Genomic DNA, 13,729 nt, shown 5'->3' with positions numbered 1-13,729 from the left:
CGTGAGTATTGAGTATTGCGTTTTCAGCTCTCGATTGCGAAATTGTCTGAACCTAATTAACCCTGTGCGCTCCGGAAACATTTCGCGCAGGACAAATTCGTTTCCCGTACACCAATTCGGTTCGCATCGCGACAAACAACGTTCTATAAATTTGGTATGAATCTGAAGCGAGGAGCGCACAGGTTTGAACTGCAATTTCGCTGCACGCGTTTCGGTCGTCTTCGTTCGAACAACAACTCAACACGCGCCGTTCAGTGTCGTTGACGAGTCAGATCAGAGTCTTGATTTCCGACAATCATTTCGATTCGAAATCTTTTCGATTGGAACCTGTCCCCGGCGTAGCATAATATTCTCTGTGTCTCACGAGTGCGGATCGTCTTGCGCGAGCTATCCCAACACCGAGCTATACCAAAAGCAAGCGAGTAACAAAAATAAAGAAAAAAAAAAATATGTATGATGTGTAAGCCAAGTGCCTTGTGTTCTGGTAACTAATCGTTGACTTTTAACTACGATATTAGAGGAAATGAGAAAGAGAGAGAGAGAGAGAGAGAGAGAGAGAGAGAGAGAGAAAGGGAGCGAAAGAGAGGGAGAGAGAGAGAGAGAGAAAGAGACGGCGGCGAAACGATATGGGAGAACGAGGTCGAAGCTTTTTTGATATCAGCTCGAGGGGAAAAGTGAAGCGTGCCCTTCGGTGGGAGAAGAATTTCTCTTTTTGCTTTGTCGTCTGCGCAAAACGATCGTGAAACGATCGTCGCCCTCTATCCACTCGCGAAGTACATTCATTTTCGTCGCCATCGCGTTGCAGATCCGACCGGTCACCTGTACAGATCATTTTCGTTGGCCATTCACACGTCGTTCTTTGGAGTATCCCGTCGAAGAAATTGATCGCAGTATTAATCCGAGAACTGAAGCGGCACGATCACCTACATTTTTACGGTTTCCTATATACACGTGGAAACCTCCGATGTGCCAACACGTTCAAACTTCATCCGCTTCTCTTCCATCTCGTCGACGCATCAGAAACGTTCCACTGCCTGAATTGTAAAAAAAAAATTGATCTCGTGTTTTATCGATCGGTGTTCCCCGGTCGTTTCTGCAACGCGATCATTCTACGTTTCGATGTGGTCGGTCCTAAACGATGGAAGGAGTTTTCTAACAGTACGGAAGAAGATGAAAGTATAGAGAGACGAAGCGGTTGTAAATGTTATTAGTTTAATAATAGGTGCTAAACTGCGAAATTATGTGTACTGTTCTAGGTTCTAAACGAATTTAGGTTATTATTCTTTAGTCTGGAATGAATGCGAGGGAGCTCCGTTGTTAATTAAAGAGCGAGTTTAGCGACCTGAATGCGAACGGACAGTTTTCAACAAGAATTGGCAAAGAAGCAACTTCTCAACTGAAATTCTTCGACGATATTCAGGAACGCCAATGGTTACGTTAATACGCTGGATTCGCTCTCGAAATTATGTTCGAAAATATTAGTCGATATTACGCACGAAAAAGTTACACATCGTTTCGATCGCGCATCGAATGAATTGACTTAATTGACGAACAATGTTGCACGAGAAAATGGGATACTCGAAGCCTCGCTAACCCCCCACAGCTTTCATTGAACCAACGGAACGTAATTCAGACGATATTAGGTGAACGTTCAAGATCACTTTTTCAGAAAATATGCAACTATTTTCATGGAGCTTTGATTCAAATTAAATTAAATTGATAGGACTTTGCGACGAATTTTTGTTGAATAATCAGCAACAGTATAGTGTACAGTAAAGTGTATGGGTGTACAACAGTGATCTTGAACGAGCGATTCACTTTGTTGCAAAAGATTAATTATCCAGTTTGGCGTCAAAGACTCCTTAAATCGCATATTGTTATCGCAAAAATGATCAGAAACAGGGATCGAAAGAATTATGAAACTGTTTAATAGGTTCTATTGATCGGTTCTATTGACTGTGGACATTGTAGAGAACGTTCTAACATAAGTTCCGATAAGAAAACAAAATCCACGATGCTAAATTATTTCAGTAAATCATAAGAGAAGCACACGAGGTACAGGTTGCTTTGATAAAATATTTGAACAATGAAACGAATGTCGGTAGCAAACGGAACATTAAAAACGCGACTGTTTGTTTCGATCCCTGATCAAAAGGCGAAAGAACAATGTTGGGCCTAAGCACGATCTGCATTTAGGGTTAATCACTCCTGCCGCAGTGCACTCTGGACCCAAAACTTATGATCCCAGTAGACGAAACAGGGGGGAGAGCAATTTTCATTTGTAGCGGGAATCGTTTGGTGTTGCGATAGGTGGCAAAAAAAGCTGGTAGAACAATGGGATGCTAGTGTGTCTTCGTATGCGTGTATGCTGACGTTTGCGTGTGTGCGTTCGCCCGAGGAGGACGGGAAAGTCTGTCCGAAATCAACCAGAGAAATCAAATCGTACGAAACAAAGAACAAAATCAAACACAAACAAGATCAAACAAAATCAAACAAAATCAAACGAACACAACTGCGCGCGCACACGTATTTCGTTTCTTTCCGGCGGTTCTGAATTCTTAATGTTTATCTTTTAACTATGGGAAACGAAACATTAGCTATGTCTAAAAGGAATTGATGTACATAGTAGGTCTTCGGTAGATAGGAAAGTGTCGTGGCCGAGGGAGCTCTGCATTCATGACGCCCCGGGAAGCAAAGTTATCGTTCGCCTAAGTTCGTCGAGGTTCGAACAGAGATCCTCGACGGAGCTTATGCGAACGGCGCAAATAACGATCGACGCGCCGCCTCATGGATGCACTGAATCGGATGATGAACCCCTTAAGCGGACAATCCTCTGTTAGCTAGTCCTTAAATGCGCGCGTGTCGTGTCTCCGAGTGTGAATGAGCTTCGGAAAGTATTAATTAGTAAGCGGCCGATGGTGTTGCGCCCCATTTCACCACCGCCCCCTGCAAACATCTTCCGTTTAATTGTCGACGATGAGAACGAACGCGAGACGCCATACTTCATTCTCAGTGAACTCTGAAGTTCAAACTCTCGTCGCGTCAGATACATTGGCAGCAAAGCCGAACTGAATTTGGAGGATACCCGAGTGCCAACAAAACTGAGAACTGTCTTTCAAACGCATCCAAATTCAGAGCTTTCGCACCTTAATGCAATCGACACTATTCTCTCTACTGAGGCTTCTGAAACTGAAGTTTGACCCTTGGATGATCAGGATTCGGGTCCATTTTGACCCAAAGTTATCAGAGGCCCATCGAAACTTTGCTCTTCTACCCACCAGCTTAAATCGTTATTTATATCATATTAGATGTTCTCAATTCATATTAGGTTCTGTAAAAAAAAAATTAACATGGATCAGAGAGCACCAAATTTAAAAATGTGTACAAAATCGTTAATACACAACAATTGAAACAGGTCTAGCCATGGTAGCTAGACAATTGCCAAAAACATCCACCTTGCGAGGGTTAAGATGGAAGACAAGGATTTCTCGATTTTTATTAAGTTCGAAAATTGTGTAACAAAAGTCAAAACCACCCACCTTGCAAGTATCAAGACGCGAGACTTGTGCTTTTGAGAAAATCGATGGTTCTTCGAACGAACCCTGCAGCTAGAAATTTATAAACAAATGAAACGATTAAACGAGATCATTTTGAAAAGCCTCAGTAGCGAGAGAGTCTGAACTGAACACTCCGTTTAACGTCACTTCGTTCGTCTTCGCGTCCGTTTGTCAGCGTCGATCCGATCGATTAGTTTCCTTCTTCCTCTCGAATCTCTTGTAAACGCTTGCAACTGAGGAAACGTGACGCTGGAACAAGGAAACCGCGAACAGTCGCCCGCGAGTCTGCGATCTTGGCAAAGAATAGAGAAAGAAAAACCTAAAAAAAAACTTTTCGCCCGAAACGATGATGAAATATTTTGTACGATTTACGTTCGTTCGAAGGTGTAGGCGGTTCTTATTCGAAACGGACTGAAATTAGCTAGAATATAAAGTTTTATCTTTGATAGCAGAAGCGTTGTTTCAAGACACGAGAAACGGCGGAGAGAGGATCTCGGCCGATTACTCAGAACAGAGTGGACGGTCTCTTGTATATCTATCTAGTCGCAAACAATCAAGTGTTCTGTTCGAAACGCGACGCCCGCGACGAGCAAACGACCTCAAGGCGAACTTACGCTTCTTCACGTTGAATCCTCATCGCTGATAAATCGTTCGCAATGAGCACGACACACGAAGACCGGAGTATTTACACTTCGATGATCGAATTCAATTCACGCTGGTTCTGAAACTGAACGATGATGACGACGAACACTGTTCACACTTGTGTAGACTTGTCGCCTGGCGTTTCATTGTTTCACGTCGGGCGAATCGTCCACGGTCAACTTGTCAAAGAGTAGAAACTGATCCGACCATGGATGATCGTTCCGGATGAAACGCGTACGAAGATAACCTTTACACTTTTTATTGCGAACGAATGACCCGGGATGCGCATCCACGATGAGAAGTCTAAATTCGCCTTTACCGATTCCAGGACGAATGGAAAATCGAACGGCGATCGCCGAATCAGTATTAATACTAGTATTCCGAGTAATCAAAACGCGAGAACGCTTGAACCAGTCTCAAATCAAAATGAGCAGAATCAATAAGAAGCCACAGGGGGTGCTAACGTCAACGTCACCCGATCGGAAACGCTTAACAATAAATACCGTGCCAAATCGTCGTTGTAACGCAAATCTCTCGGCTCGCGATCTCGAGCGAGCAGAATTCCAAATCAGTGCTAAAATGAAAGGATTCGACACGGGTCGAAACCCTAAACGAAGAACGCCGGAAGTCTCGTTCACAAGAGAACTGCGAGTTTTTATGCAGCTTCGAAAACGATTTCACCGATGGTTTCCGTACGCTGAAGAACGACATTCTAAAAGTTTCGTGTTTTCTTTCGCGATGGTCTGCGCAAGCTGCGATGCATAAAAATTCGAAGATTCTCGCCTCCTCCTATTTTGGACACTTCGAAGCGAGTGAATGGGGTGCCTCGTAGCCCGGACTTGGCGAACGTGTCGTATGCAATAATACCCTGTACAAATGGATTTTATATGTGTTGTCCCTGGAGTGCGTGATCACCCCGTCGATCCCTCGATCCTTCCTCGCCAAGATCCTCGACGGGTCCCGCGACGAACCCGTTTCAGTTTCCGGGGCGCAAAGCGAACGCGAACGCGAACGGTTCCCGAGCGCCCGAAAATCGCCGATCGAAGATCAAAATTGACAATCAAAATAGCGAGAGACTCGCCTTGTGACATTGGATGTGCTAAAAGGTCCGGCCCCGTGTTGCATTCGGACGCGCGTTTCGGATTTTTATTCGTTGATCGTCGGCGACGCCGGCTCTCGGGCAGCACCTCGAAACGCACGAAGTTGGTGCGTTATCGGTCGCGTTCCCCTGCGCCCCAGCTGCTACTCATGATAATAAATCGGTATGTATTCCGCAGCGAACAAGAATGACCGTGGCTGAAGCTCGAAATCAAAATGCACAGACCTGAGCGGCGCGCGTCTGGCTCGACGCGGCCGCCGAATAATTTTCGTGTACCTTTAAGCGATATCGTAAGCGACAGTATTACGCGACGAAGCGATCGTGGACAGGCAACCACCCACCTGATCGCGAGATCGATCGCGAACGGAGCGTTGAGATGGATCTTGAACACCGGCGCCGAGCGAGTAGAGGTCAAAACTTTTGTAGCCTTTTAATCGAACCGAGAACCGTAGAGATATATCGTCGTTGGTGTCGTCGTTTACTTTCCGAGTACGTGTGCTTGATCAACGTTACGGTTAATTGGACAGTGTGTTCGACGGACTGGTAAAAGAAAGGAAGAGAAGGATCGGTGTGTGTTTGTCGCAGCTTTGCTCGTGCGAAGTAAAATCGCTTTCTGTATATCTCTGTCACGGAAAGAAAATTCTGAACCCTGCAGCACACTACTAACTTACACTGCTGATACTTTTTTAACATTGAGAAATAGATTTCGGGACGCTCTTCGTGTGTACTATAGCAACCACTGTCGGGAAAAAAAAAAGAAAGAGAACATAAGGAACATATAATGTGGATATTTTATATAGGTATTACGTGCCGCAGGGTTGCATTTTCTGTTCGAACAGATCGTTCGTTCTCTGTATCCGACGCTGAACTGTGTATTCGTCGATGTGGAGCCTATCTTCTCTATTTGCATAGTGATTCTCAGTCGTTTATAGACACTTTCGTACGATACCCATGAGAATAGAGATATATATATATAAACCTGACAATTCGATTGAGAATCACTGTCCTCAAAACGCAATCGCGTGGAGCCATCTTTTCCTTGATTTGAACATTCGAGACAAAATTCTTCGACGTTTTCTTTCGGATAAGAGGATCGAGGGAACGTTGAAGGATCGAGACTTTGTCTATGCCTAATCAAAAGCATTGAAACGGAGAATCAAAAAAAAAAAAGAAAATGAAAACAGAAAAAACGGAAGAACGAGGGGAAACGACGGAAAATCGAAGCGAGATGATCTGACATATCAAAAGACAGGAAAAAAAAGAATTTTTCTCGACGAACAACTGCATAGCAATACCTTTCTGCTCAATACGAATAATAAGGGAAGAGAGAACTATAATGACGCGTTTCGGGGACGCTTCAACCCCGACGGACTTATTAGAGAGCTCGAGGCGTGGAGGCCGAGTTAGGCGAGTCTCGAGACAGTTTCCGGAAATTATCGCATTTCAGGACCGTGCAAAATTTCGAACGACGAGAAAATACAGCTCCGATACTTCCGAGGTATTCTCTGATGGTCATCCGCGTGCCACGAATCATTGAACACGCTTTCCTCGATGGTTTTAACTTAAGCGAACAGACACGAAGAAGAAGCTCAAAAAGCTGGGTAGTTTACGCGAGAATGGGACTCGCCCACGTGCGGTTTAGGGAATTCCTGTGATCGCGATTTCCATTCGAACTTGCACGGAGAGATCAACGTCCGCCATTTTGTACCATATAAAGTCCGCCAATCACAAAATCGGAAGCCGAGAGGCACGAAAGGAAACTCTCGGCTGTAGAAAAAAAAAAATAAAAACATAAGAAACCGCAGATCGGTATCCTGCGTATATAAACACTATATAAATGAATAGACAGGATGAGTATTAACGTGTCCCACTGGCAGAGAGGCCGAACGATTACGGGAAGGTGATTAGGTGCCCGGTTTTTTGGAGCTCTAGAGCGAATGATTCATTTCGAGGGATCGATTGTGAGAAAATCAAAGGCGAACAAGAAAAATTCCATCTGCTCCGTGCCGGTCAAATTGATACGACGAAAGAAAACGAGAGAAAGAGAGTGAGAGAGTGCGTGCGTGTATATTTGTGGTGTATGTTTGCGTGTGTGTTTGAGAGAAAAAGAAAGATAGAGAGAGAGAGAGAGAGAGAGAGAGAGAGAGAGAGAGAGAAGGTTCGTTAGAGCGAGGATACGTACAACAGTACAACATAGAAACAAAACAAAAAATGTTTGTAAGATATCGACTAAGTCTTGAGAAGTTTCACTTTAAATTAATAGTATGACAAAGACAATGTAAATGTACGAGAGATCTAATTATCCCCCGGGTCCGAATACTCCGCCCCACCCCCTCACACCCCCTTTCTCACAAAAATAAAAAGAAACAAAACACCTTCTCGCCATCCTTTCCCTCCCTCTATACGACGAGTGTAAAAAAATATCATGTAAAATTAACACACACACTGATTAATATAAATATATAAATATGTGTATGTATACATGTGCGTGCGCGTGCACCTATACGCGTACGCGCGTCTACAAATGATACGTGTACGTGTATACATGCACCCTGACAACAACAGCAACAACAACCACAAAAAAAAAATGATTGATTGTGAGTCATTTAAATAATTGTTATATGTATTTTCTATATATTATGACAACTAATACAATGATATATATATTGAGATGATATTACGGTACTATTAACTAAGTGTAGTTAATATTAGGCGAGCGAGGGCTCGCGTTACAAGGAGGAGGATAGGAAAAAAAACCGTTGGATCACTCTAGTCCAATATTTCTATATATCTCGCTGACTAGTGAGCGGGACCGAGAAGAAAGAACGAGAAGGAGAGGACAAAGAGAGAGAGAGAGAGAGAGAAAGAGAGAGAGAGAAAGAAAGAGAGAGAGAGAAAAAGAAAGAGAAGGTGGGCCAGCGAGCACGCGTCGCGAAATATGTAAAAACAGACAAAAACAATTAATAATAATAATAACAAGGAACGGGACGCTCGGAACGACAGCTCCGCGGCCTCCTCGAAGTGAAACGGGAAAATTCTACTACTACTTCTTCTTCTTCTTCTTCTTCTTCTTCATTCTCTCCTTCTTGTTCTTCTTCTTCTTCTTCTTCTCCCGCGGGTTAACGAGCGGAAACGAGAACGAAACGAGCACGCGCGCGGCGTCGTTTCGAGGGTGTGCCCGTTTTCCTATTGCAAATGAGAAAAAAAAAGAGGAAAAAAAGAAGTAACACTGAGTGAAGAAATCAATGTGGAATTTGCAACAAAAAAAAAATGTATTTTCTCACTCCCCACTGCGAGGTGTATGTTCATCGCTACATCTTATTTGGAACGAAAACCTAAATATTATATTATTATATAAAATTACTGTATAATTGTAACGAAAATTGTTTTTCAAACGATGTGGTATTTTTATTGTAGATATTATTATATAACAAATAAAATCATGATTCATTGTAGATCCCCCGTTTCATTTGCGCCCGGCGACGATTTACGCAAAACCTACCGGATCGATTTCAGGTTTTTTATTACAGATTTATTGAAATTGTGAAAATACGTTCGTAGAAAATGATTAGGTAAATTCTATTATTCCGGTTTACAAATACATTTAATCTTGTCGTTTTTATGAGGCAGCACATACTGGTCACCTTTAACGCTCGTTGGTTTATAAAAACGGTCAAGTCTCTGTAAGGTTCCCTTCGTTTATTCGAAAACAATTGTTACAGTCAGGTAAATAGCTACGAGATTTCAGAAGTACTGGCCAACATTCACTCTGATTTTAGAAGTACTTACAACTTAGCTGATTACAATATACCGAATTATTTTACACCCACAAGGCAAGGGAATACTGTTGCGCTTAGGACCGTAAAATAAATGTTGCTTGTCAACCGTAAACTCCCGTATAACGCGATCGAAAAATTGTTTAAAAAGATTCTGTAACCACCGTGGTGGTAAATGTAAATCCATTTAAACAATGTTTCGTACATTTACTGTATAATTACTGCGACATGAAGTTCATACATGCAGTTTTGTGAAACAGTTTTTCGATCGCGTTAGACCGGGAGTTTACTGTAATCGAACACGAATTATTTACACTCAGTCACACAGCTAATAATAAATACATTCACACGCTTTGAAGTATATTCTAGGATTTTCTAATGCAACAATTTTTAACAATCTACGTGTTCGTTGACACAGGTGTTGGTAACCGTGTTGAATATCAAGCCAGGCTGACAGTAGAATCCTGCTGGTACTGCGTCGGCATCACGACAGTAATAAAATTTTTTGCAATTGAAAGGATCACGGAAGTATCCCTCTTCAGTACAGGTTGGCACTAGAGGCACTGCTGGTACCGTTGGCAATGAATGAATCGCTGGATCTTCGGGTGGCAGCTGTGCCAAAGGTGACAGTGTGTTTATGTCGTGGACGTCCACATAGTTGTCGTTTATCCTCTTTGGCGAAAATGCTAGCGCTAAAACGCTCAGTGAGAGGATAATGGTCAGAGAGATGAAACTACGCATCTGGAATAATACAAAATTGGAAAAAGAACGTAAAATAATATTGACCCATTGTTTGTGGAAGCGGCAAATATTTTATGATTAATTTTAGCCACTGCAAAGATTCGGATTCTCTTCCATTTTACTTTTAAACGTTTCTAGTATAGATTGTTTGATTTATAGCTCTCACTTTCCATGTTGGTTTCAAGATTAATTACAATTTAGCATTATTACTAGAATTTTTATTAGTAGAATTATTACATTTTATAATCAAAAATACAGTATTTAAAGAACGTGGAATAAATAATTTACATTTCAGACGTTTCTTTGCACTTTATCGAATCAAACAAGCACCTTTCCGTTTGTTTAAAAATGCAAAAAACTGATAATAACAAAATATAGTTCATTCAACTATTTTCGACGTAGTTCATCCGAATTTTTATAGAGCTTATGTATTTTTAATATATTAATAAGAGAAAAATGTATTTTCCCGCAGATAAAACTTCCCAAAATAATAAGTGCAAAACTGACGCGATAATACTACTAATATTACTTATTAATACTATAGTATAGTATTAATACTACAGTATAGTAAGTATACTTACTTCGTATAGTATATCAGAGACAGATAAATCACAAAACAGATTTCAGCAAATTCTACACTTGACCGGAGACTGATAGATTGATTATAGTTTTCATACCGAGGTATCAGTTGCGTTTCAGAAACTGTCGTCGACTGTGACTGATATCATTCTTATATATACGCGTCATCTTCTTCTTTATCGTCGTCTACTTCTATTCCATGAAATAATTACACAGATTTTCGTCTCTATCACATTCACAAACTGATGCGTAAGAACTTGCGCCGTTAATACGAAGAAATGTTTAGTATTTACATCGCTGACGATACGGCGAATTAGATTTTTTTCTCGACGATTTCAGATAGTTTCTTAACGACCATAGATAACTTTAGAAATTACGTCCGTGACCATGACCATTCTCGCATGGCTAGATTAGAATGAAGTTCCTAGCTATAATAAAAACAACTCTTCGAAGCCATATAACTAGAAAATATGTAAAGATGGAAATGACTCATGGAAAGTAACAATCATTTTGAAAAATGAATAAAGTTAAAGCAGCATAAGATTTTTAAAATACAGTGATCATTTTCAGGCACAAACCTGTGTATGCAGAAATGTTTTTAAAAAATATCGGGGTCACTGCGTCAATAATGTTACAAAAATCTGTTATCTATTGTCACTGTCTCGAAACGTCTCTGATCTTAGCATTTCATAACCTTGAGTCATACATTAACGCTTTCAGTTTTTGTAAATAAAATACTAATTACAAGAGATTAACATAAACACATAAAATTTCGTAACATAATTAATTTAAATTCTCGGAGATCGCTTAACGTATCGGGAAAGAATTCGTTTTTATTAACAAGAAATGTTTTTGGTATCGTACAAATTTATTTAAGCATCCTTAAAACCAAGATAGCATGGTTGTTTTATGGCTTTGGTGTTTATTTGGTATACCTTTCCTTTTTGGAATAGTTTTAGTAGGTCGGAAGTAATATATCGATACACTCCAACACTTTTACTCTGTCTACTGTTTCACGTTGCAACTCATTTTTGTCATAACTGAATAAAATCCGCAGTCTGGTGATACAACTGGGAACCGTGGAGCATAAGAATACTTCTTTTCTGGTCTAACAACAGTGGTGTTCTTTTTAACAGGAAAAACGTTCATAATTGTTGTTGTTAATTCTATGGGCCTCAATGAACCAAAGAAATCTGTGACTGGCACTTTCTCAGGATCTCTTCTAAACAAATCTTTCCTTACACCTACTGTTGATAAGCAATAATGCTTCGGGCACACTTTGAGCTAGAACAAAAGAAGATAAAATTAATACAATAACAAAATTTTTTAAATACGAATAAATAGAAGAGAATAGAAATAAATAGAAGAGAATCTTTAAATAGGACTCACAAATTCTGCTAAGGTCTTGGTACTTGAGGGATGAACATTTTCTAAGAAATCTAATGCATAATATGTGTATCGATCTATAATGTAAACCCCAATGGCAGGGTCCAGGTGATGCTATTAACAAAGAAACAATAATGAATATTTTGACTCACAAATATATTTGAAAAATTATTGATAAAACTCCATCACTTACAGAGAGCGAATCTTCTCCCACCAAACTGGAAGCAACAGCTAGGATATTAGGAGAATAGAACTTCTCGTACATTGAACTTGCTTGGCAAGTATCAACAATAAACAAGATCTCATGATATCTTCTTTTCTGCCACATTTGTTCCAATGCATCACCAAGATCTTGACTAGTAATCTCTTCGGAGTCTTGGAATTTTAAAAATCCATTTCCTCCGTGACCAGTCAGATAAATTAAAATGTTGGAACCCTCGTCCGTTAGCAACTTCTTTGACCTAGGTGTTTCTGGAGCCAGTCTTCCAGTTAACAGTCTAACAAAATTTTCTACGGTGACTTCATAACCTCTGTAATCTACTTCAACGTCGTCTCCATAGACATTGATATGTTGTTTGATGTTATTGAAGACGGTGGCTGGTCTGGGGTTCCTTGGATTGCAAGCCATGTCGTCTGCTATCATTAGGATAATTTGTGAATCTGGTATTCCCAGACGCTTAACACTGCGATAAATAGATAACACATTTGCAACGTGTCGGTAATTAAACCAGAAACGTGAGGTGTCGACTAATACTGCCCAATTATTGGAATGACCGGTTTTTACGAATTCTTCTAGTGCCTGCAAAGGTTAGGATTTGACAAATCACGTAAATAATATTATATATATATATATATCAAAGATGTTAATAATTCGAATATACAAACCTCACAGCCATAATGTAAATTAAAAAGGCACAGAGTAATAAAAATTTTGAAGTACATTTCCACTTCTTTACATGTCACATGAATACTTATCAATTATTTTCTCTGATATTCTACAGAAATTCACAACATTAATATCTATTAACATACAATAGAATGTTAAGAATACTGTTTGGAATGTTTGTTCATTGTTCAGCGTACAATTTCGTTTTATCGTAGATATTTTCGATTTTGTTTACAAATTGCACTAATGAACATAACCTACGCGTAATATACTTGACAATGTTGCACTGACATCCGGTAGATGGCTATGCTGTCGAATTAATAGGTGCTGCCACTGATTTAAAATCAGGAACTACAGGGGGGTGGTGGTATATATGAAATATGATAGGAAATACCGACTCCACACAAATGGAATAAGGAACCGACCAGATATTTAGAAAGACTGCCAGCCTTACGGACTGCTTTCTAAATGTCTTGTCGGTGGTAACGTTCAGTAATTTAAGGGCAACGTTACCTAGCGGTAGAGAACCAATTGATAACAAGTATCCGGATTTAGCCGCAAGATGCGCCACTGTCGTGCGGCGAGTCTTCTCTGTACAAACACAGACGAGGTATAGGAATAGACCATACTTCGGAATTAATAGCAATAAGGTAGTTTACTCGAGGTAGTTTCGAATGAATGTGTCGTCGAAAGCCACAGATAAAGTTCGTTGGTAAACTTCGAAGGAAAAGTTTCCATACTGGCACCGTCTAACTTATCCAATTTCTGGCGCGTTCCGACTTGTTTTCATTAGCAAACCATTTGCAATCGATTGATTAATGTTTCTATGGCAGCATTATGTATTGTAACAAACATTTTGTCGTTATTAATGAGCGAGGGGAAACGCTTACATTGGTGTCTGGAGGAGGCACACGACGTTCGATATGATCATGATTCAGCATCAGAAGTAACATTGTAACGCACAGCGTATTATTAACATTATCATAATGATATCATCACCTATCGATTGAAAACATTTCCCCGGTCGAAATAAACTGAAACACAGTGTGTTCACCCTGAGGAA

At 40.4% G+C, this 13,729-nt stretch overlaps 1 protein-coding gene and 1 long non-coding RNA gene across 2 annotated transcripts in view; one reads left to right on the top strand and one right to left on the bottom strand.

The window, feature by feature from the left end:
- Positions 1-9,213, top strand: part of LOC143354721 (uncharacterized) — a 597,645-nt gene extending 588,432 nt beyond the window's left edge. The window contains exon 2 of the long non-coding RNA XR_013082365.1: positions 8,218-9,213. This is a non-coding gene — a long non-coding RNA (uncharacterized LOC143354721). The remainder of the gene's footprint in view (positions 1-8,217) is intronic.
- Positions 9,214-10,397: 1,184 nt separating this feature from the next.
- LOC143354720 (putative GPI-anchor transamidase) lies at positions 10,398-12,956 on the bottom strand. Its single transcript, XM_076788983.1, has 4 exons — positions 12,666-12,956; positions 11,974-12,579; positions 11,784-11,894; positions 10,398-11,678 (listed from the first exon to the last, which is right to left on the bottom strand). The coding sequence occupies exons 1-4, from the start codon at positions 12,720-12,722 to the stop codon at positions 11,400-11,402; spliced, it is 1,053 nt and encodes a 350-aa protein (XP_076645098.1). The 5' UTR covers positions 12,723-12,956; the 3' UTR covers positions 10,398-11,399.
- Between the last annotated feature and the right edge of the window lie 773 nt (positions 12,957-13,729).

The sequence above is a fragment of the Halictus rubicundus genome, chromosome 6, assembly GCF_050948215.1.
Source record: "Halictus rubicundus isolate RS-2024b chromosome 6, iyHalRubi1_principal, whole genome shotgun sequence".
Lineage (NCBI taxonomy): Eukaryota > Metazoa > Arthropoda > Insecta > Hymenoptera > Halictidae > Halictus > Halictus rubicundus.
Note: the sequence above shows the minus strand (reverse complement) of the source record. Positions and strands in the feature narration are given on the sequence as shown.